The 22,331-nt window shown below is 40.2% G+C and overlaps 1 protein-coding gene across 1 annotated transcript in view; it reads right to left on the reverse strand.

Moving 5' to 3' along the window:
- myo5c (myosin VC) overlaps positions 1-22,331 on the reverse strand; it is an 82,696-nt gene that overhangs the window by 55,131 nt on the left and 5,234 nt on the right. Inside the window, exons 2-5 of the mRNA XM_080736245.1 lie at positions 15,233-15,343; positions 8,217-8,276; positions 5,976-6,081; positions 3,743-3,887 (exon numbers count right to left, since the gene is read on the reverse strand). Coding sequence (XP_080592371.1) covers positions 3,743-3,887; positions 5,976-6,081; positions 8,217-8,276; positions 15,233-15,343 — 422 coding nt within the window. The remainder of the gene's footprint in view (positions 1-3,742; positions 3,888-5,975; positions 6,082-8,216; positions 8,277-15,232; positions 15,344-22,331) is intronic.

A 22,331-nucleotide genomic window follows, 5' to 3' on the forward strand; every position in this document is an offset into this window, starting at 1 on the left:
CTATGATAGACTGGTTCTTATGGTCCCTGTGGAACACATTAAACACTATGATAGACTGGTTCTTATGGTCCCTATGGAACACATTAAACACTATGATAGACTGGTTCTTATGGTCCCTACGGAACACATTAAACACTATGATAGACTGGTTCTTATGGTCCCTATGGAACACATTAAACACTATGATAGACTGGTTCTTATGGTCCCTACGGAACACATTAAACACTATGATAGACTGGTTCTTATGGTCCCTGTGGAACACATTAAACACTATGATGGACTGGTTCTTATGGTCCCTATGGAACACATTAAACACTATGATAGACTGGTTCTTATGGTCCCTATGGAACACATTAAACACTATGATAGACTGGTTCTTATGGTCCCTATGGAACACATTAAACACTATGATAGACTGGTTCTTATGGTCCCTATGGAACACATTAAACACTATGATAGACTCTTATGGTCCCTATGGAACACATTAAACACTATGATGGACTGGTTCTTATGGACCCTGTGGAACACATTAAACACTATGATGGACTGGTTCTTATGGTCCCTACGGAACACATTAAACACTATGATAGACTGGTTCTTATGGTCCCTACGGAACACATTAAACACTATGATAGACTGGTTCTTATGGTCCCTACGGAACACATTAAAAACTATGATAGACTGGTTCTTATGGTCCCTATGGAACACATTAAACACTATGATAGACTGGTTCTTATGGTCCCTATGGAACACATTAAACACTATGATAGACTGGTTCTTATGGTCCCTATGGAACACATTAAACACTATGATAGACTGGTTCTTATGGTCCCTATGGAACACATTAAACACTATGATAGACTGGTTCTTATGGTCCCTATGGAACACATTAAACACTATGATAGACTGGTTCTTATGGTCCCTATGGAACACATTAAACACTATGATGGACTGGTTCTTATGGTCCCTATGGAACACATTAAACACTATGATGGACTGGTTCTTATGGTCCCTATGGAACACATTAAACACTATGATAGACTGGTTCTTATGGTCCCTATGGAACACATTAAACACTATGATAGACTGGTTCTTATGGTCCCTATGGAACACATTAAACACTATGATAGACTGGTTCTTATGGTCCCTGTGGAACACATTAAACACTATGATAGACTGGTTCTTATGGTCCCTGTGGAACACATTAAACACTATGATAGACTGGTTCTTATGGTCCCTGTGGAACACATTAAACACTATGATGGACTGGTTCTTATGGTCCCTGTGGAACACATTAAACACTATGATGGACTGGTTCTTATGGTCCCTGTGGAACACATTAAACACTATGATGGACTGGTTCTTATGGTCCCTATGGAACACATTAAACACTATGATAGACTGGTTCTTATGGTCCCTATGGAACACATTAAACACTATGATAGACTGGTTCTTATGGTCCCTATGGAACACATTAAACACTATGATGGACTGGTTCTTATGGTCCCTGTGGAACACATTAAACACTATGATAGACTGGTTCTTATGGTCCCTGTGGAACACATTAAACACTATGATGGACTGGTTCTTATGGTCCCTGTGGAACACATTAAACACTATGATGGACTGGTTCTTATGGTCCCTATGGAACACATTAAACACTATGATAGACTGGTTCTTATGGTCCCTGTGGAACACATTAAACACTATGATAGACTGGTTCTTATGGTCCCTATGGAACACATTAAACACTATGATAGACTGGTTCTTATGGTCCCTGTGGAACACATTAAACACTATGATAGACTGGTTCTTATGGTCCCTGTGGAACACATTAAACACTATGATAGACTGGTTCTTATGGTCCCTATGGAACACATTAAACACTATGATAGACTGGTTCTTATGGTCCCTATGGAACACATTAAACACTATGATAGACTGGTTCTTATGGTCCCTATGGAACACATTAAACACTATGATAGACTGGTTCTTATGGTCCCTACGGAACACATTAAACACTATGATAGACTGGTTCTTATGGTCCCTACGGAACACATTAAACACTATGATAGACTGGTTCTTATGGTCCCTATGGAACACATTAAACACTATGATAGACTGGTTCTTATGGTCCCTATGGAACACATTAAACACTATGATGGACTGGTTCTTATGGTCCCTATGGAACACATTAAACACTATGATAGACTGGTTCTTATGGTCCCTATGGAACACATTAAACACTATGATAGACTGGTTCTTATGGTCCCTATGGAACACATTAAACACTATGATAGACTGGTTCTTATGGTCCCTGTGGAACACATTAAACACTATGATAGACTGGTTCTTATGGTCCCTGTGGAACACATTAAACACTATGATAGACTGGTTCTTATGGTCCCTATGGAACACATTAAACACTATGATAGACTGGTTCTTATGGTCCCTATGGAACACATTAAACACTATGATAGACTGGTTCTTATGGTCCCTATGGAACACATTAAACACTATGATAGACTGGTTCTTATGGTCCCTGTGGAACACATTAAACACTATGATAGACTGGTTCTTATGGTCCCTGTGGAACACATTAAACACTATGATGGACTGGTTCTTATGGTCCCTGTGGAACACATTAAACACTATGATGGACTGGTTCTTATGGTCCCTGTGGAACACATTAAACACTATGATGGACTGGTTCTTATGGTCCCTATGGAACACATTAAACACTATGATGGACTGGTTCTTATGGTCCCTACGGAACACATTAAACACTATGATAGACTGGTTCTTATGGTCCCTATGGAACACATTAAACACTATGATAGACTGGTTCTTATGGTCCCTATGGAACACATTAAACACTATGATAGACTGGTTCTTATGGTCCCTATGGAACACATTAAACACTATGATAGACTGGTTCTTATGGTCCCTATGGAACACATTAAACACTATGATAGACTGGTTCTTATGGTCCCTATGGAACACATTAAACACTATGATAGACTGGTTCTTATGGTCCCTGTGGAACACATTAAACACTATGATAGACTGGTTCTTATGGTCCCTATGGAACACATTAAACACTATGATGGACTGGTTCTTATGGTCCCTATGGAACACATTAAACACACAACATTCTTATGGTCCCTAAGACATTAAACACACAACATTCTTATGGTCCCTAAGACATTAAACACACAACATTCTTATGGTCCCTAAGACATTAAACACACAACATTCTTATGGTCCCTATGGAAGACATTAAACACACAACATTCTTATGGTCCCTATGGAAGACATTAAACACACAACATTCTTATGGTCCCTACGGAAGACATTAAACACAACAACATTGCTGGTAAAGTTCACTTTCTACAATGTGAACTATGATATTTTAAAAGTTGTGAACTTGAATTTGAACTCGTTCATGTAGAATCTACATGAACGAGTTCAAATTCAAGTTCACAACTTTTAAAATATCATAGTTCATAATTCCACATTGTGAACTAAAGTTCATGGTTCCCCAAAATGAACTAACTTAGTTATTTTTTCCCCCTTGGCAGACACGCACGCACGCACGCACGCACGCACGCATGCACGCACGCACGCACGCAGCGCGGCACTGTGAGCTTGTAGATCTGCTATTTTTCACTGGTTAAAGCATTCAATAATTCTAAGCCTGAATGGGTTAATAATGAACTGTAATAAAGATCCAGTACATTACCGGGCCATCTGCTTGTAAGCCTCCTCTGCCACGGCGAATATGTGAGGGTCCATGTCCCCCATGTTCTGTCCAGCATAGGCCTGGATGACTGCGTCTCCGTAGATATGGAGCTGTTTGTACGGGTTTACAGACACCAGGATGATACCTATGAGACAGGATATGACATCACAACCTTACAGACACCAGGATGATACCTGAGGGTTAGTATCTAATACCCTCCAGGCTTCAGTTAAGATCGGCCCCTCAGAAGCTTCTGATTGGCTGAACCGGAGGTAGGGAGCGCTCCGTTGTATCCACTTGGAGCGCGCGGAGGTGCCGAAAGTCACCTTGTAAAAGAAGAGTCACTATTCTGTCCATAACGGCACATAAGTCGGTAACGGCGGCTCAACACCGTGACTCGATCACTGTGTCGCTCGCTCGGCGGTGTCTCACGTGGCTCATGATCGCCTGAGACGGCGCGCCTCCGTCATATCCACCGAAAACAAGCGCTCCTTTACAAGAACCTCACTGAACCTTGGTGGGTTGGGGATTCACGCGGTACAGAAACCGATGGTAGAAGTCTGGTCCTGACTCTACACCCCGCTAGATATCACTGTACTAATAGTGATTCATCTCAACATGGGCCTACATTGCAATATATCACAATTCATATTGCTATCTGCTATATATATCGCAATATGTATCACAAATATGTATCGCATCTCAACATATTTCGTGATACAATCGTATTGCCACCCGAGTATCGTGATGCGTATTGTATCGTGATCCCTAGTGTGTTCACGTGATAAATGAAGACATTGAAATGTTTACCACAGTATGTATAGATGGAGTCATAAGGTATTTTCTTTGCCACAGTATGTGTACATGATCTCGTAAGGTATTTTTTGTATAGATGGTCTCATAAGGTATTTTTTACCACAGTATGAGTAGATGATCTCATAAGGTATTTTTTACCACAGTATGTGTAGATGGACTCATAAGGTATTTTTTACCACAGTATGTATAGATGGTCTCATAAGGTATATTTTTTACCACAGTATGTGTAGATGGACTCATAAGGTATGTTTTACCACAGTATGTATAGATGGTCTCATAAGGTATATTTTTTACCACAGTATGTGTAGATGGACTCATAAGGTATTTCTTACCACAGTATGTGTAGATGATGGTCTCATAAGGTATTTTTTACCACAGTATGAGTAGATGGTCTCATAAGGTATTTTTTACCACAGTATGTGTAGATGGATTCATAAGGTATTTCTTACCACAGTATGTGTAGATGATGGTCTCATAAGGTATTCTTTTACCACAGTATGTATAGATGGACTCATAAGGTATATTTTACCACAGTATGTGTAGATGATCTCATAAGGTATTTTTTACTACAGTATGTGTAGATGATCTCATAAGGTATTTTTTACTACAGTATGTATAGATGATCTCATAAGGTATTTTTTACCACAGTATGTGTAGATGGACTCATAAGGTATTTTTTACCACAGTATGTGTAGATGATCTCATAAGGTATTTTTTACCACAGTATGTATAGATGTCCTCATAAGGTATTTTTACCACAGTATGTGTAGATGGTCTCATAAGGTATATTTTTTACCACAGTATGTGTAGATGGACTCATAAGGTATATTTTACCACAGTATGTGTAGATGGAGTCATAAGGTATATTTTTACCACAGTATGTGTAGATGGTCTCATAAGGTATATTTTACCACAGTATGTGTAGATGGTCTCATAAGGTATTTTTTACCACAGTATGAGTAGATGGTCTCATAAGGTATTTTTTACCACAGTATGAGTAGATGGTCTCATAAGGTATTTTTTACCACAGTATGTGTAGATGGAGTCATAAGGTATATTTTTTACCACAGTATGTGTAGATGGAGTCATAAGGTATATTTTTTACCACAGTATGTGTAGATGGAGTCATAAGGTATTTTTTACCACAGTATGTGTAGATGGTCTCATAAGGTATTTTTTTACCACAGTATGTGTAGATGGAGTCATAAGGTATATTTTTTACCACAGTATGTGTAGATGGAGTCATAAGGTATATTTTTACCACAGTATGTATAGATGGTCTCATAAGGTATATTTTACCACAGTATGTGTAGATGGTCTCATAAGGTATTTTTTTACCACAGTATGTGTAGATGGACTCATAAGGTATATTTTTTACCACAGTATGTGTAGATGGACTCATAAGGTATATTTTTACCACAGTATGTGTAGATGGCCTTGGCGTCCATGAAGCGGACCTTGATGTTGTGCAGGACTGCAGGTTCGTGGAGGTAGCTCAGAGCTGTCAGGTCGTTCTCTCCCACCTACAGGAACAAAAGGTAAAGTACAGTACATGTCAGCGTTATATTTATACTAGCCCTTACCCGTTCAAAGATATGAGCTCCGAAATGATGTGCAGTGTGTGGGTTATGGGGGGATGGAAAGTAACTTTAACTGGTGCTTGCATGCTAATATGTAGGAGCATCAATGTAAGAAATACCCGTTCCATTTAACGGCTACAGAGATACTAGGGTGACCATAGCTGAGTGGTTAGGGAGCCTGCCTGGGGAACCAGTTCCCCTGGTTGTCCCTGGTTCGATTCCCGGTCAGGCAGCAATGTGTCAATGTGTCCCTGAGCAAGACCTTAAACCAAAATTGCTCCCCGAGCGCCGAATATGGCTGCTCACTGCTCCTAGTTGTTATAGGATGGGTAAAATGCAGAGATAAATCTCACGTATGTGCAAATGTACGCGACAAAAAACGTCCCGAAGGCGCGGGACCATATTCTTTTTCTTTTATACTGTGTACCGATCTGCATGATTTTTGGACAACATCTGTAACAGGGCCAGAACCCCCCCCCCCCACCGCCTGCACACACACACACACTCCCCCCCCCCCCCCGTGTGTGTGTGTGGGTTTGTGTGTGATTGTGCATGGCCTGAACAACAGCGCCCCTCCCTTAACATGTGTGGTCACAAAAGGTACTGTAGGCTAAATAGATATAGATACACCATAAAAATGCAAATATACAGCATACGATTTGTGAAAGTGACAATCGGCCTTCACAGTTCTGTCAGGTGTGTTCATATGCTGATGGTGATGCGATTTCAGATCAATTGCTCCAGCCACCGAGGAGAAACGCTGGGACAGACAGACAGACACTCAGACATTCGCTAAATTATATGTTAGATGTAAGCGGCAAAAATAATTGCGTTTTCTGTTTTTTTTCTCACACGATTTTTGTAACCCAATTGTCTAATGTAATCCTGGGCTCTGCTCTCCCTCTGCCAACCTGGGGAGAGCAACGGACTGACCTCATGCTTCCTTCTATGCATGAGGAGTCCAAACCTCTTCTTTTCACCTGACAGGGGGGATTTCCCCGGTTGAAACACGTTATTCCAACCAGTTCCTCCTTTCCCCTCCATCAGGCGCCCCGGCTGGCCAGGCTCTGTACAGGTCTGTTTTCATCAAGTATAGAGGGGTTCAAGTGCTGCTGAATTTACAGCTCAGCAAAAGCTAATTCATCCGCTAATTCAGACGATTTCACGACTACAGTTTACAGTTTACAGTTTAGGCATTTAGCAGACGCTTTTAATCCAAAGCGACTTACAATAAGCAGATAACATCACAATAATAAACAAGATAATATGTCAGTACATCATCAACAATATAACAAATGCAAATGTATATCTAGAAAAAACACAATATAATCACAGTTCTAAAAACCTAAAAACAAAAACAAATGCTAACTAGCTTCATGTATGGTCATTGATTTTTTTCTGTAGTGCTAAGGGTTTAGGTGGAGTCTGAAAAGGTGAGTCTTCAGTCCAAAATTAAATTATATAAATTAAATTAAATTAAATTAAATTAAATTAAATTAAGTTAAATTAAATTAAAATAAATTAAATTAAATTAAATTAAATTAAATTAAATTAAATTAAATTAAAATCTCAGCAATAAACAATGTTTAGGACTGTGGTCCCCTGCCCTCTCCTCTCCTACCAGATAAACCAGTGGTTCTCAACCTTTTCAGGCTGCGACCCTCAAAATAATCATATTTTAACTGGGGACTCCCCCCACCCCCACCCCCACCGCCCCACCCTGACGAGCACTAAGAGTTGAGGCATTACATCTTGTATAACATGGTTCTATTGTGAAAATAGCAGATCTACATGCTCACAACGCCTTGCGTTGCGAGGCGTTGTGAGCATGTAGATCTGCTATTTTCACAATGTCTTCCTCTATCATTCGAAAATTTGGCCAATGTTTAATTTGTCATTTTAGTAATTGTCACTTTAGAAATGTGCAGATACCCTCTACACACTTAAACATTATGTTGGTTTGTTTACTGTTGAGTGAGAAAACAATGTTGCACATTAAGTTAATCATCTGGGGACCCCCTCAAAATAATTTGGGGAGCCCCTGACCCAATTATTTATGGTCCCCTCTCCTCTCCTACCAGGATGTCTGGGTTCCGTAGCGGAGGCAGCCTGGTGGTGTCCACAGGGTACTGCAACTCCTGGAAAGAATGAAAAATGTGTTAATAATATCTCATCCAAACCATCGGCTCCTGGGCCATGTGGCCCGTATACAGCCATGTGGCCCGTATACAGCCATGTGGCCCGTATCCACGGCTTTCCAACGCCCCATAGTGCATTGCGCAGACGTTGTACCGAGCTTCCGGCGCCGCGGCCGAGTGTGATTTACAAGCTCACAATGGGTTGCATCTGCGACGCGACGTGAGCTTGTATGTCTGCTGTTAAACCGGAAGTGTGGTCCAAACAGGTCCAAATAATCTCCAGTAAACTCCCGCGGAAACAGGTGGATACAGCCATGTGGAGCATAGACATAGAAATGTCTGTTAAAAAAGGGAGGGCTATTTTTGACTGCGTGTGCGAGAGTGGTGCCACCGAGGGGTCAGAAAATGAACTGCGTCACGTGACCCACGTTTCAGCTCTAAAGTGACAAGCGGGGAGATTTAAAGAACATTGGTTTCAATAGAAGCATCGCTAATATCTGAATTTTTAGGTAAATATACAACAGGACAACAATTTTAAAGTATTGTACAGGGATAACTAAAGTCTCTAATATTTACTTTACACTATTGACAAAAGACAACAACAACTAGGGGTACGCAGAAACACTGTGCTAGTATTGTCCTGGCGGGGGAATCAAACCCCAACCTCCCAGTGTCAGGGCGTACCGTACAATCCAACCACAAGGCCAGCAGGTCAACAGCAACCACACTGCAGCACAACTCCTTCTAAGTCAACATGAGTCAGTCACACTCCACCATAGCCTACATAATGAGCTCTATACTGTATGTGAGATGTGGGTTGAACCAGTGAAGTAAGCTGGCATCACCAGACTTTCCACCACGGAGGAAAGCCTGGTATTGGTTCTAAACCGAGCAGTGTGATCCAGTTTAGAACAGAAAACAAAACAAAAAACGTTGTTTTTGTTCCCGCAATTAGTTCATCACTCACTCAGTTCTCTCTAGTCACACTATGAGTTAGAATAAAAGATGAACATACCAAACGACCGTTGTACCAAAAGAAACTAATCGATTGTACCAGTTTAGCGTTCATCATTTTGGCACCGGTGGTTCTGGTCTTAATCTTTTGTACAACGCGCTGTTATTCTTTTTGCAACTAATAACATCGTAATACCATGTACAGTACAGTACAGTACAGTACAGTACAGTACAGTACAGTACAGTACAGTACCTGCTGCTGTGTTGATGGAGCTCATGTCTGACTTCCTGTACATAATGTACCAAGTGGATTTGACATGATATAGTTACATATTATTTAGTCTTGCGTAGCGACCAGACAACTATTCCACTAATCTCTGGAACTACACCTCCCAACATCGGAAGCTGGCGTCTCCATAATATATATTTTAAAATGTCATTACTGATAAGCATCAAACTGTATGATTTGATTTATGTCAGGGTAAATGTGCACGACTGTAAACAACGAAGTATGGAGAAGGCTTCACACCTGCTTTTTGAACATTTTGGGAGGCAACAGTCTTTTGTTGATTTGTATACGGGGAGACCACTGTACTGAACTAAGTAACACTCTATATAGCAATGACTGTATGGGAAGATAGAGCTAATTTAACACTTGCAACATCTTCAAAGATCAGGGTCATGGCACGTGTGCGTGTGCGCGCACACACACATTAAAAGATAGCCAATGTAGATCAGCAATTTTCAGCGATTCGTTTTTGTATAAATGGAGAGGCCAAATACAGACACCTTAGTGCAGCAAGTAACCAAAACAATCGTTCAGTTTGTGATAAAAGCATAAAATTCGGTACACTTATAGCCAAAGGCATTCCGAAAAGATTTGGATATGGAGGCTTCATGAATTTTCAACATGGCGCCCATGGCAGCCATTTTTCAAAATGGCCACCAGCAACGACTGTTTTATTATGAGTAATGGATATAATATGATATTTTAGACATATGTATCATACATAGTACTTGGTAAATGTATTTTGAATAATTAAAAAGTTGTCATTGAATATTCAAGATGGCCGCTATTTTTCAAGATGGCAGCCGTCACTTGTATGACTGTCTGATATGGATGATCTCGGTGTCAAATCAGTATTTTTTTATGATGCAGAATTCAAATTTGGAACTTTGGAATTGGCCAGAAGCTTCCTTCTATCTTTCAAGATGGCAGCCATATGGCCAAAATAAAAATTATAATTGCAAGAAAATAGAGTTATTAACTATTTCATTGGAATTACATTTTGATCCAATAAACTTAACAATCCCTATATCAGCACAAAACTGAACCCTTCGATGAATGGAAATGTAACATAGTGGATGTTGAAAAACAGCCAGGGCACACTGGCGACGTCACTGCTGTGAAACTCAGCATGGGGTTCAGTGCCAGCTAAATACACTTCGCTTAATAATGCCATAGTTTCTGTTATTAATGTGCTGGTTGTGGTGATAGTTTAGTGGTAGCAGGCCTGGAATTTCATCATTTTAGGGGCAAGGCCCCTTTTGAGGGCACAAATGTCAGGGCAGGAAGGCCATCAAATAAAACACGATTTTAGTCCAAATTATTGAATTTAAGTGTTAGGGATGATAACCTATGCAATGAAATAGATTAATGATGGTATTTACACTCTGATCCATGCTCAGCCATGCACCAATCAAAGTCACTGGATTGGTTTAAAGATGCAGACTCGGGGGAGTTAAGATTTCAGAAAAAACACTGGTGTCTACATGACAAGAAAGAGACACCAGTGTCTACTGTCTACATATTGACAAGTAGGAGACAGAGGAGAAAGTGGTACAGTCAGCTGGGGCATTTAGGCCTCTGTGGCCTCAGGTCATGTCCTTGTTTTGAGGGGCACAAGGCCAAACTGAGGGGCAACGGAGTCCATGGCCACCCTGAGTGGTAGTGTAGTTTAGTTTCCTAAATGCTATATAATTTTAGTCCCACATCTATGTAGTTTACATTAGATGTAGTTAGATAGCTGCACCTGAATGGACAGGGTGTGCCAGTGTGGAAGAGCTGAGCACGGTTAACAGGGCTTTGTATGACTTAGCCACATAGCTACCCAGATGGTGTACAGATCGCACAGGAATTAAATGGTACTGGATGAACGATCCTGCTAGGTGTAGGGCTAGGTGTCTTATCCGAACCTAGTTCCCATATCCCATACTTGAATGTGTTTCCCTGTAGTAAAAGGTGGTAAAGGATAGTCCCTCTGCCTACAGCAAACATGTTTTTTTGTTTGATGAGAAAATGTACAAGAAATTCTGCATATCAGATAGATAGAAACATCTACCAATATAGAGAGAAAGAGACAGACAGACAGACAGACAGACAGACAGACAGACAGACAGACAGACAGACAGACAGACAGACAGACAGACAGACAGACGGATAGACGGATGGATGGATGGATGGATGGATAAAGGTAGAGATCTCCATATCAGTTGCAATAGCAATAACAATAGTCATAATAATAACAATAATACTATCTGGATTGTATATAGTGCTTTACACTACAATATAGCACAGTAATTTACACAGCCGTACCGTATAGTGCTTTTACACTACAATACAGCACAGTAAGGTACACAACAGTACAGTATATAGCGCTTTTACATTACAGTACAGCACAGTAAGGTACACTACAGTACAGTACAGTACCATACAGTACAGTAAGGTACAGTACAGTACAGTAAGGTACAGTACACTATACTACAATACAGTACAGTACACTACAGTACAGTAAGGTACAGTAGAGTACTATACAGGAGCACAGTACACTACACTACAGTACACTACAGTAAGGACAGTACAGCACAGTACAGTAAGGTACAGTACAGTACAGTAAGGACAGTACAGTACAGTACAGTACAGTACAGTACAGTACAGTACAGTACAGTACAGTACAGGACAGGACAGGACAGGACAGGACAGTAAGGACAGTACAGTACAGCACAGTACAGTAAGGTACAGTACACTATACTACAGTACACTATACTACAGTACAGTAATGTACAGTACACTATACTACAGTACAGTAGAGTACAGTACACTACAGTACAGTAAGGAAGCGGACACAAACTCTAGAGGTGAGCGGCACGAAGGGCCACAAACTTCTATTACTATTCTATTACATTTCCTTTCATCAAATGGTTCATTTGTTGCTGATGTAGGGATTGTTAAGTTTATTGGATCAAAATGTAATTCCAATACAATAGATAATAGCTCTATTTTCTTGCAATTATAATTTAGATGTTGGCCATATGGCTGCCATCTTTAAAGAAACAGTGATAATATACTGTACTGTATATACAGTAGCCTGTGCAGTGAGATAGAAGGAAGTTTTTGGCCAATTCCAAAGTTTCAAATTTGAATTCTGCGCCATAAAAAATGACTGATTTGACACAGAGATCACCCATATCAGTCATACAAGTGACGGCTGCCATTTTGAAAAATGGCGGCCATCTTGAATATTCAATTCAATGACTTTTAAATTATCCAAAAGGCATTTACCAAGTACTATGTATGGTAAATATGTCTAAACTATCATATTATACCCATTACTCCTAAGAAAACAGTTGTTGCTAGCAGCCATTTTGAAAAATGGCTGCCATGGGCGCCATGTTGAAAATTCATGATGCCTCCATATCCAAATCTTTTCGGAATGCCTTTGGCTACAAGTGTACCAAATTTCATGCTTTTATCACAAACTGAACGATTCCTTCATATTCTGGAGCTAACATCCTGGACTACCTGGCGATGCCGGTCATCATCACAGAACTGTTTACACTGTGGGGTTTTAAATCAGTCCAAAGTCCGGCCCGGGGGCCAATCATGGCACGAGGGCAGATTTTATACGGCCCACAACTTGCTTCTGAAAAGGTATTATATTCATGTATGTCAGTATAGTGTGGTGTGACATTCACACAGTGAAGTATCTGACTGATGTCACTTTCACCTGCCTGTCTCTCTGTATAGGGCCTGATTTTAATCTTAGTCACCCCATTATAATTTTCACTCTCAGCACCTTATATTTATAGCATATCGTCGTTGTCGGGTGGAAACCTTGTATGTCCAAAACCGTTCGTTTTGTATTTATCATCTATAAAATGTACTAAACTAGTGAAAACAGCAGATATACAATCGCACGTTGTGTGCTTGTAGATTGGCTGTTTTTACTAGTTTTGTGCGACAGTCTTGTATGATGAAGCAGGGCTTTGCTTTACCAAAAGACGTACACATTTGAAACTTGGAGATACAAAGTTTCTGCCCGACAGTGACGATATTTTAGTGATTATGTTGCGAGGAAAACGTTGAGATAACAGCCATTTTGGTTAGAACTGACTGAAAATGACTTTGTACTTCAAGTTTAAAATGATACTAAATATTTTTTCAAGTGTCCAAATAAATTCCAAATATTATCAAATGATCTCACGGCACCCCCGACTGCCGCCACGGCACCCCAGGGTGCCCCGTCACCCACTTTGAAAACCCCTGCCTTAAAGGAGGTGTTCAGACCAAAACATGACCCCCCCCTGAATGTGCATGTTTTCAGCACAGCTGTATTTGTGCATTCTTGTTTCTTTGTTTACATTTTTCTGTGTAAAATTGCTTGTGATATTGTTATGTACAAGTAAAGTAATGTAAAAGGTTTCTTTAGGTCTGTTCAGCATTTCTTAAAATGCGTTAAATGTTAAAAACTGAAAGCAATAAAAAGTATCAATCACAACAATATAGGGGAGCCCAGCCGGCCCGGAAGTCTCGCGAGAAGACCAGATTCTCGCCTGGGCTGAAGAAACGAAACTCTACTGGCCGGTTTTCATGCTTTTACTGCTGCTGACGGAACCATAAATAGACGACTCATTTAAAAAATAAATAATAAACTTTAGAGCGGCCAAAATAAGTGCTTTTGGAAGATGATGAAGAGCCTGTTTTAGCTGTGAGGAGGGGTCAACAGATCAATGAGGGAAATCCAACAAACCAGGTAGGAAGGTCTATGGAAACATGCACAATCGGGGGGGGGGGGGGGTCATGTTTTTATGAGAGGCGGCATAGCTCAGGGGTAGAGAAACCGTTATTAGAGCACGAAGGGTTCCCAGTTCGAATCCGGGCTCCCCCAGAGTTAGTGTGGAAGAGTCCTTGAGCAAGACTCTGAACCCCTAGTTGCTCCCGGTGATGAATTCCAAATATTATCAAACTATTCACGGCACCCACTTTGAGAAACTCTGGTGTACGGACACAATACAACACCAATTTCTGCCTGGTCCCATCGTTCCAGACCCCGTTACTGTTCTATCCCCATATAGATTTCCAAACATATTTAAACTAATTATTTTAAGCCGATTCTGTGGAAAGAAAGTATATTTTTAAATTATTGAATCAATTACATTTAATACATACCCTTTGTTTTGTAGTTTTAAAAGTAATTCAGGGTTCCCACACATCTTTACCAATTCATTTCTAAAACTTTTCCAAAACCTTTCCAGAATATTTAACCAGATTTCCAGGACTATAGAACAATAATTCAGCTCAATAACGAGTAGCTTACTCCTATGCGCGATGCCCAAAGACAGGTAGTGTATGCCAGTGGTTCTCAACCTTTTCAGGCCGTGACCCCCAAAATAATCATATTTGAAGAGAGTTGAGGAATTTTGTATAACACGGTTTTATTGTGAAAATAGCAGATCTACAACGCCTCGCAACGCAAGGCGTTGTGAGCATGTAGATCTGCTATTTTCACAATTTCTGCCTCCAATATTTGACAATTTGGCCAATGTTTAATTTGTATTAACAAAATCAATAACGAAAGACAATGCATAGCTATTTTTGTCCAGGACCTTCCAGGACACTTGATCTATTCCAAAACGTTTCCAGTACTGGAAAAAATATTTTTCTAATTTCAGAATATTTCCAGGAATTTCATGACCGTGGGAACCCTGGTAATTGTACTTACAGATCCGTCCTCCAGTCGTAGGAGCAGAGCTTGGTCTCCAGGATGGAAATCTCTCCTGATCTCAGCTGATCTCCAAACATGCTCCACATCTGGAATCCACACCCTGTTGAACTGAATGGAGAACATCTGGTTATTATAAACATCTGGAATCCAAACTCTGTTGAACTGAATGGAGAACATCTGGTTATTATAAACATCTGGAATCCAAACTCTGTTGAACTGAATGGAGAACATGTGGTTATTATAAACATCTGGAATCCACACCCTGTTGAACTGAATGGAGACCATCTGGTTATTATAAACATCTGGAATCCAAACTCTGTTGAACTGAATGGAGACCATCTGGTTATTATAAACATCTGGAATCCACACCCTGTTGAACTGAATGGTAGAACATCTGGTTATTATAAACATCTGGAATCCACACTCTGTTGAACTGAATGGAGAACATGTGGTTATTATAAACATCTGGAATCCACACCCTGTTGAACTGAATGGTAGAACATCTGGTTATTATAAACATCTGGAATCCACACTCTGTTGAACTGAATGGAGAACATGTGGTTATTATAAACATCTGGAATCCACACCCTGTTGAACTGAATGGTAGAACATATTCAGGCCTAGAATTATTGACTGCTTTAACTGTTGGAAAAATAGCAGATATACAAGCTCACAGCTCGCAGCGCGGCACTCGGTGCCGCGCTGCGAGCTTGTAGATCTGCTATTTTTGAAAAAAAGTTGTGAAAATGTGTCCAAATCTTTGAATATATGTATTTTTAGAGCAAACGTTTGTAACTATAATTTTGCTTCTGGTTGGTCCTTGGAACTATAATATTTTGAGATATGAATATTTTTTTACAGGGGTCCTTCACGTGCATGAAAAGGTTTGAGAACCATTGACATAGTAGTCTCTCAAGAACAGACTAACTGAGCTCCAGTTAAGTGAAAAAGACCTTTTCTTTGACGATGGCTGGCCAGATTGCTGACATAGAAACATAGGTTTTTTCAGCTTGTAGATCTGCTATTTTTCAATAGTTAAAGCATTCAATAATTTTAGGCCTAAATGGGTTAAACATCTGGAATCCACACCCTGTTGAACTACCAACACGGAGCTTTGTCATCAGCGCGTCATAGCTGGGGGCGGAGTCAAGCGTGGGGGAAATATTTAACAACCCCCGTAGAATGGGGTTTTCCGTGTTTTCAAATCCGATTTTTTAATAGTATAGCGATGTTTTAATTAATTGCAATGTCTTACATTGATTCCTTGGTTGCCAATGGACAAAAAATTATGCATTTAAAATTAAACAGCTTTGGGATTAAATATTGTCTGATATTATTAAGGACAGGTCGCATCATCAAAGACCATGGGTTATCTAGACTATCCGTCTGGTATTAGACACTGTTACATTTTTTTTATGATAAATTAAACTTATCGTATCAAAAAACGAAAAGCATTAATTAATCAATGATGGTTATAGAGCACATTAAATGAATTCCAGTTGTCTACAGCCATTAACAGCTTGTTATCATGCAAGGATTTACACACTGACACAACGCAACACAGCACAATCCTATCCTAAATAGTTTCAAACCTGCAGAAAATACTTTTAAACTGGCGTCGATCCTGCCATATATTCAAAGATCAGGTCTCTATCCTACTTGAACTCACTACGATGTGTTCTATAAACAACATTGACGACTTAACGACTGTTGTTTTTTGATATTAGAGTACGTTTAATTGATCATATATTGTAATTGTGTCTCTACCAGGTGATTAAAGACATAATGTTTTGTATGATTAAAGACATAATGTTTCATAAGGTTTTGTAGCATAGAGGGAAGAGGGGGACCCACGGGTGCTTATATTGTGCAACTCTGACACATGCACGGGGGATAATCTGAGTCTGATTATAAACCACTTAATTACATTGATTCCTTACTGCAAATGCCTGGACAAAAAACTATCTGCAATAGCATCAGGATTAATTGTTGTCCTTATAGGACTGGTCGGATCAATGCCATGGTTATCTGACTGATTTAATCACCTGGTAAGAGACACACTTTCACATTTTCATGAACATGATCAATTACACTAATCACAATATCAAAAAACAAAAGCCATTAATTCAGCAATGATGTTCATGGAACACGTACGGGAAGGACACAGGAGGAGGATGCCATTGTAAGTGTATTAGGCAATGGGAATGGATTTAGACCATATTCACGTTTCAAATCTATTGACGACTAATGGGCCTGGCTGTTGGATTTATATTGTGGCACGTTTAATTGATCATATCTCATATTAATATTAGTGTCTCTACCAGGATTGAAATGAACACTGCATGTGCAAACATGTTTTTTTTTGTAACACAGGGAGTAGAGTAGATGGAGAGAAAAACAGATCTCCGATCTCATCTCATGGTTGTGTAACTTGGATAGCCTACAGAAACGACAGATCTCCATCTCAGTCAGTGCTTGTGTAATTTGCGGGGAATATATTAATCTGACTCTGATTACAAACCACTTGAACTCCGACTTGATAACCGGGGTCCAACCTATGTGCGAGCTTGTTGATTTTTGGCACGGCATAGATTGGCAAAAATAGATTTGGTGTAGTAGACTGAATATGTGGTCAACGTATAAAGAGTAAAATTGGGTCCCGTTTTATTCCAGAGGTTTTGATGAGGCAGGAGTAGTAGTTTAGACGAGGTGGCGAGGTACAGTAGCTCCGTGCTGCACAGCGGTGCGTTCAATCAATCAATCAGTCATCCATAATAGGCTTGTTATCTTAATAATAAGTGAACTTTACGACGGCGAGTGAACGATTGCGTTCCAGAAGTCCTTCTGATGGATTTTTCTTGGCTGTCGAGTGTTTTATCGTCCAAAAAAATCGCTCTGAACGTGATTAAAACGATAGTGTACTGTTTACGCTGTATTAACTCAATTCTCTAAATGCACACCGCTAGAGTCCGCTAACGCGCTTTTGAACTCCCCCTGTGGGAGCTCTTCCGGTTCATGGTGCTGCTGTGTTGACAACACAACACACTCTGGGTTGACGCGTGGGTTGATGTCTTGAACAGCAGGCATTTTCTCCGTTAAAAAAAATAATCTTTTCACCTTTTATCACTTTAAAAGACGTTTTATGTCTATGTTTCATCTTTTTACCATTCCTTTTTTTTGTTAGTGTTGTCATAACGTAAAAGTGAAACTTCAGCATCATATATGGCTCAGTCTTCACAGCAGAGCAGACAGACAGACAGAGAGAGGTAAGGTAATCCTATTATTATCATAAAATGCAGCAATCTATCTAATAAAACGTTTAAGTGTGCTTATCAGTAGGGTTTTGAGTCTTTATTTGATGTAAAGAAAGTTTAATATTAAAGCTAGCCTCATTAGCATCTTAGCACTACAGTACATTATCATGTGGGACATTAAATGACACATCTAGGTCAATTAATACCAACGTGGCTTCTGCTAGACTTTTGGTTTTCTAAGTGGGGTCTGGGGACCCCCAGGGGTTCCAGGGGGTCCCCAGCTAAATGATAGTTAGGAACCAAATGGACCCTAATGGGTATGTAACTCAGATAGTGTGCAAACCATTTGGTTCCATTTGAGTTATGTTATAAATTATATACATTGGGGTCACAGAGATAGGAATGCTATAAATGGGGGGTCCATAGCATATTGCTATGTCAAACCGGGGGTCCTTGAAATTAAAATGGTGGGAATCACTGCTAGAGTTGTAAAGATCTTCTCTTATGGGGGTCCCTGGCATATCTTTTCAAATGGAGGTCCACAGGCAAATATTGTCAATTTGGGGGTCCTTGCCTTGGTGTAAAAACCATGTGTCGTTTTTGTCAATACTCAAATGGTGGGACATCTGGGCACTAGGAACATGTGGGAAATTGTAATCTAGGTGCCCACTTGTACAGTTGTGCCCAGTCTGCCAGAATCCCAGATGTCTCCACGACTCCACCCCTAAGTGCCTACTTGTCCAGGTGCCACTCGTCCAAATGCCTATACATGTCTCTAGTGCCCAGATGTCCAGGTGCCCACTCGTCCAGATGCCCAGTCATAACAAAAATATGGTGCCCACTGCCCCTAGTGCCTCCCTGTCCCACTAATATTCGTAATTTCTCCCCATTATTTTAGTTGTGTGTGTTTAGAGTTGTTAATAATTAGAAATACATGTTTCCTGCATTTTTGCATGAGCGGGGAACATAGAACCTTTGTTGTGGGGGTAAGTGGGGAACATAGAACCTGGGGAACATAGGTACGGTCCCATTTATTTTGTCCAACATTATGTTGAAGCTGTAACAAGGTAAAATTCAGAGCTACTGTATGTGATACATTGTTACTTGTTAGCTTATATAGTTATTTTTGTCATGTGACACCTTCGCTCAAGTCTGTGTTAGTGCATTGAATGGTTTAAGAGTTATTATTGCACTTTATGGTTACTATAGGCCCGGAAATAAGATAAAACAGCTATTGAAACATTTTGAGAACACTCAAACTTTTTTCCTCATCTTGATGCAGGAGCGAGATGCCGGTGGCAGCCCATACTCCACCATGATGTCCAAGATGCCCGTAGAAGAATCGCCCTCAGAAGAGATGTGGAAGAAGTGGCTTACAGGAACTTACATATATATTTACTCCAACCTTGCACCAAACACAATCTTGATCCATACATCAGTGTGATTTTGTTTAAAAATATTAGACTACTAGTAACCCCTCTTGCAACTATAGTGTTCTCTTGGCTGCTCTGAACACTCTGTTAACAGTCGAGTCATTCAATGACAGGAGAGCATTGTGAGCTTGTTATTGAAATAAGTCAAATTGGGAAACAAGATCAGAATAGTGTGAGTAATTGCTCCAATTTGTAGGGAGCAAAATCATAAGCAAGAAGCATGCAGCTCTTCTGCAGATGAAGTTTCTGCTAAATTAGATCAGCTAACACAGGGAAACTGTCGTAAAGATGTTTTATATATACTATTTAGAATGATCCGTACCTGTATTATTTGAAGTGTATGTTGTGTACATTTATGTTCATACAGGTATCTATGAAGCTACCTTCCTTCTGTAAAGATCCAAACATCCATTCTACCCTATATGACAGCACAAATTGTATTAGAACAACATTTGTTGTGAATAAAAACAATATATAACACTGTCAATTTTTTTATTTTTTTTTGTCCTGAATCACCCATTATTTGCTGGAGCAGAGCAGTAGTGGTTCTCAACCTTTTCAAGCCATGACCTATGCAACATAAATATTTGAACTGGGGAACCCCAACCCTGATAAGCACTTATTTGGACTGTTGGAGTTGATTACATTTAGCTTGACTTGACTTAAAAATGTGAAACTAGCCGATCTACAAGCTCACATGGGAGTCCCGGCCCCAAGGTTGAGAACCACTTTCTCTGAAACAGACAATAACTGAGAAAAGTACTTGCTGTGTTTGTTAAACTGCACATACTATCAGTGACGTCATTACGTGCGCATCCCGCGTCTCTGACGCATTCACGTTGCCTAGAGACGCATTCGCGTCAGTGTTCTGGGGTCCCACGGACGCATCGCCTCCATTGGAGTCCACGTGAAAATAATTTACCACGTCGCGAAAAAATATATATTTTAAAAAGTCCACAGACGCCACCATTGTTCATGGGTGAAGGCATGCTACTGTACCCTACGTTAACACAAATGAAATCCGCGTAGAAAGTCTTAAAACAGACGATAGAACGACAGTGTGTGTTTGGAATCCACCGACGCTGCATGGTCACAGAATTCAATGGGTGCCTTAGTTTTAGCGTAGCACCGGGCCGCTCTCTGACCATAGTGGCACAGCGTGTTAGTTGATACACCAAGAAGGGTTCCCCCACCGAACGTGGGTTTGGCTTGTCGAGCCTGTTATCGGGTAAGCGTCACGTCATGGGCTGCTATAGCGGCCGGGGGCCGGGAGGTACAATGTGTCATCGATAGTTGTGTGCTTTGGAAGTGCATGCGTGCCGCGTAACAACGGTGGAACGTGTGAAACACTAAAAAGTTTGGTTACCTTTTGGAAAAGACAAGGGGAGAGCTAATTTACAATGGGCTATATGCAGCACGGTTGTTACATCATGCTCGGGAGGGAACACTGTCTTCGACAATGCAGACCGAGCCAGGCACTTGTCCATAATGCATCACATAAGACCCAAGTGCAATCAATAACTTTGCACGTCTGCGACTAGCTCTGGTCCATAGCGTTTGAGTTCTCCTCCACTAACGCTATGGACCAGAGCTAGTCTGAGACGAGTTGAAACAACTCCAACGCGGGCTGTTGAAGCAGCGCGACACCCGTTCTCTTCCACCCACAGTATGTGGTGCTTGAAAATATGAATGATTCCATCGATAATAATCCGTTTGGGACACTCAAAATCACTGCCATAGAGTTATAATGTATCGCTCCGTGCATCAGAAGCGGGTGATCCGTAGCGTTGCCAGCGCGACTTCTGAGTCTACCGAAAATAGCAGATGTACAAGATCACAACGCGGTGCGAGCAGACACCGTTTGAGCTTGTTGATTGGGTATCTTTTTGTTGCGTGACACCGTCGTACTATGCATTATAAATTACACTGTTAAAGAGACGGTACACATTTAGTTTCTTCAAATATTTTCCAAAAATAAAAAGGTTGACTTGCCTTCTGTCTGTTAAAGTACTGTATTTGAAGGCCCTGGTCAAATGTATTTAATGGATAAAATAGATATGCATTTACTGTAAAAAAAAGAAAAAAAAAGAAAAGGAGAGACATGGAAATGTTAGCCTATAGTTTATAGTATAGTTTTACAGTAGGGTATTATTATTAATTCATGAATAGTACTGTAATTATATATATATATATATATATATATATATATATATATATATATATATATTAGTGTCTCATCATGTCTTTCCACAAAACAGAAAAAAGCTCAATAGTGGGCTCGATAAAAGCCCGGCTCGATAAGCAACATCGATAAGGTGCTCATTATCAATAAAAATTTACGAGCTCCATCCCTAGTGCTTCTTCATCTCAAAGTACTATTATAGTTTAATTGTTTCATTCGTTTTTGTA

This window comes from Nannobrachium achirus (assembly GCF_963921795.1).
Source record: "Nannobrachium achirus genome assembly, chromosome: 11".
Classification (NCBI taxonomy): Eukaryota; Metazoa; Chordata; class Actinopteri; order Myctophiformes; family Myctophidae; genus Nannobrachium; species Nannobrachium achirus.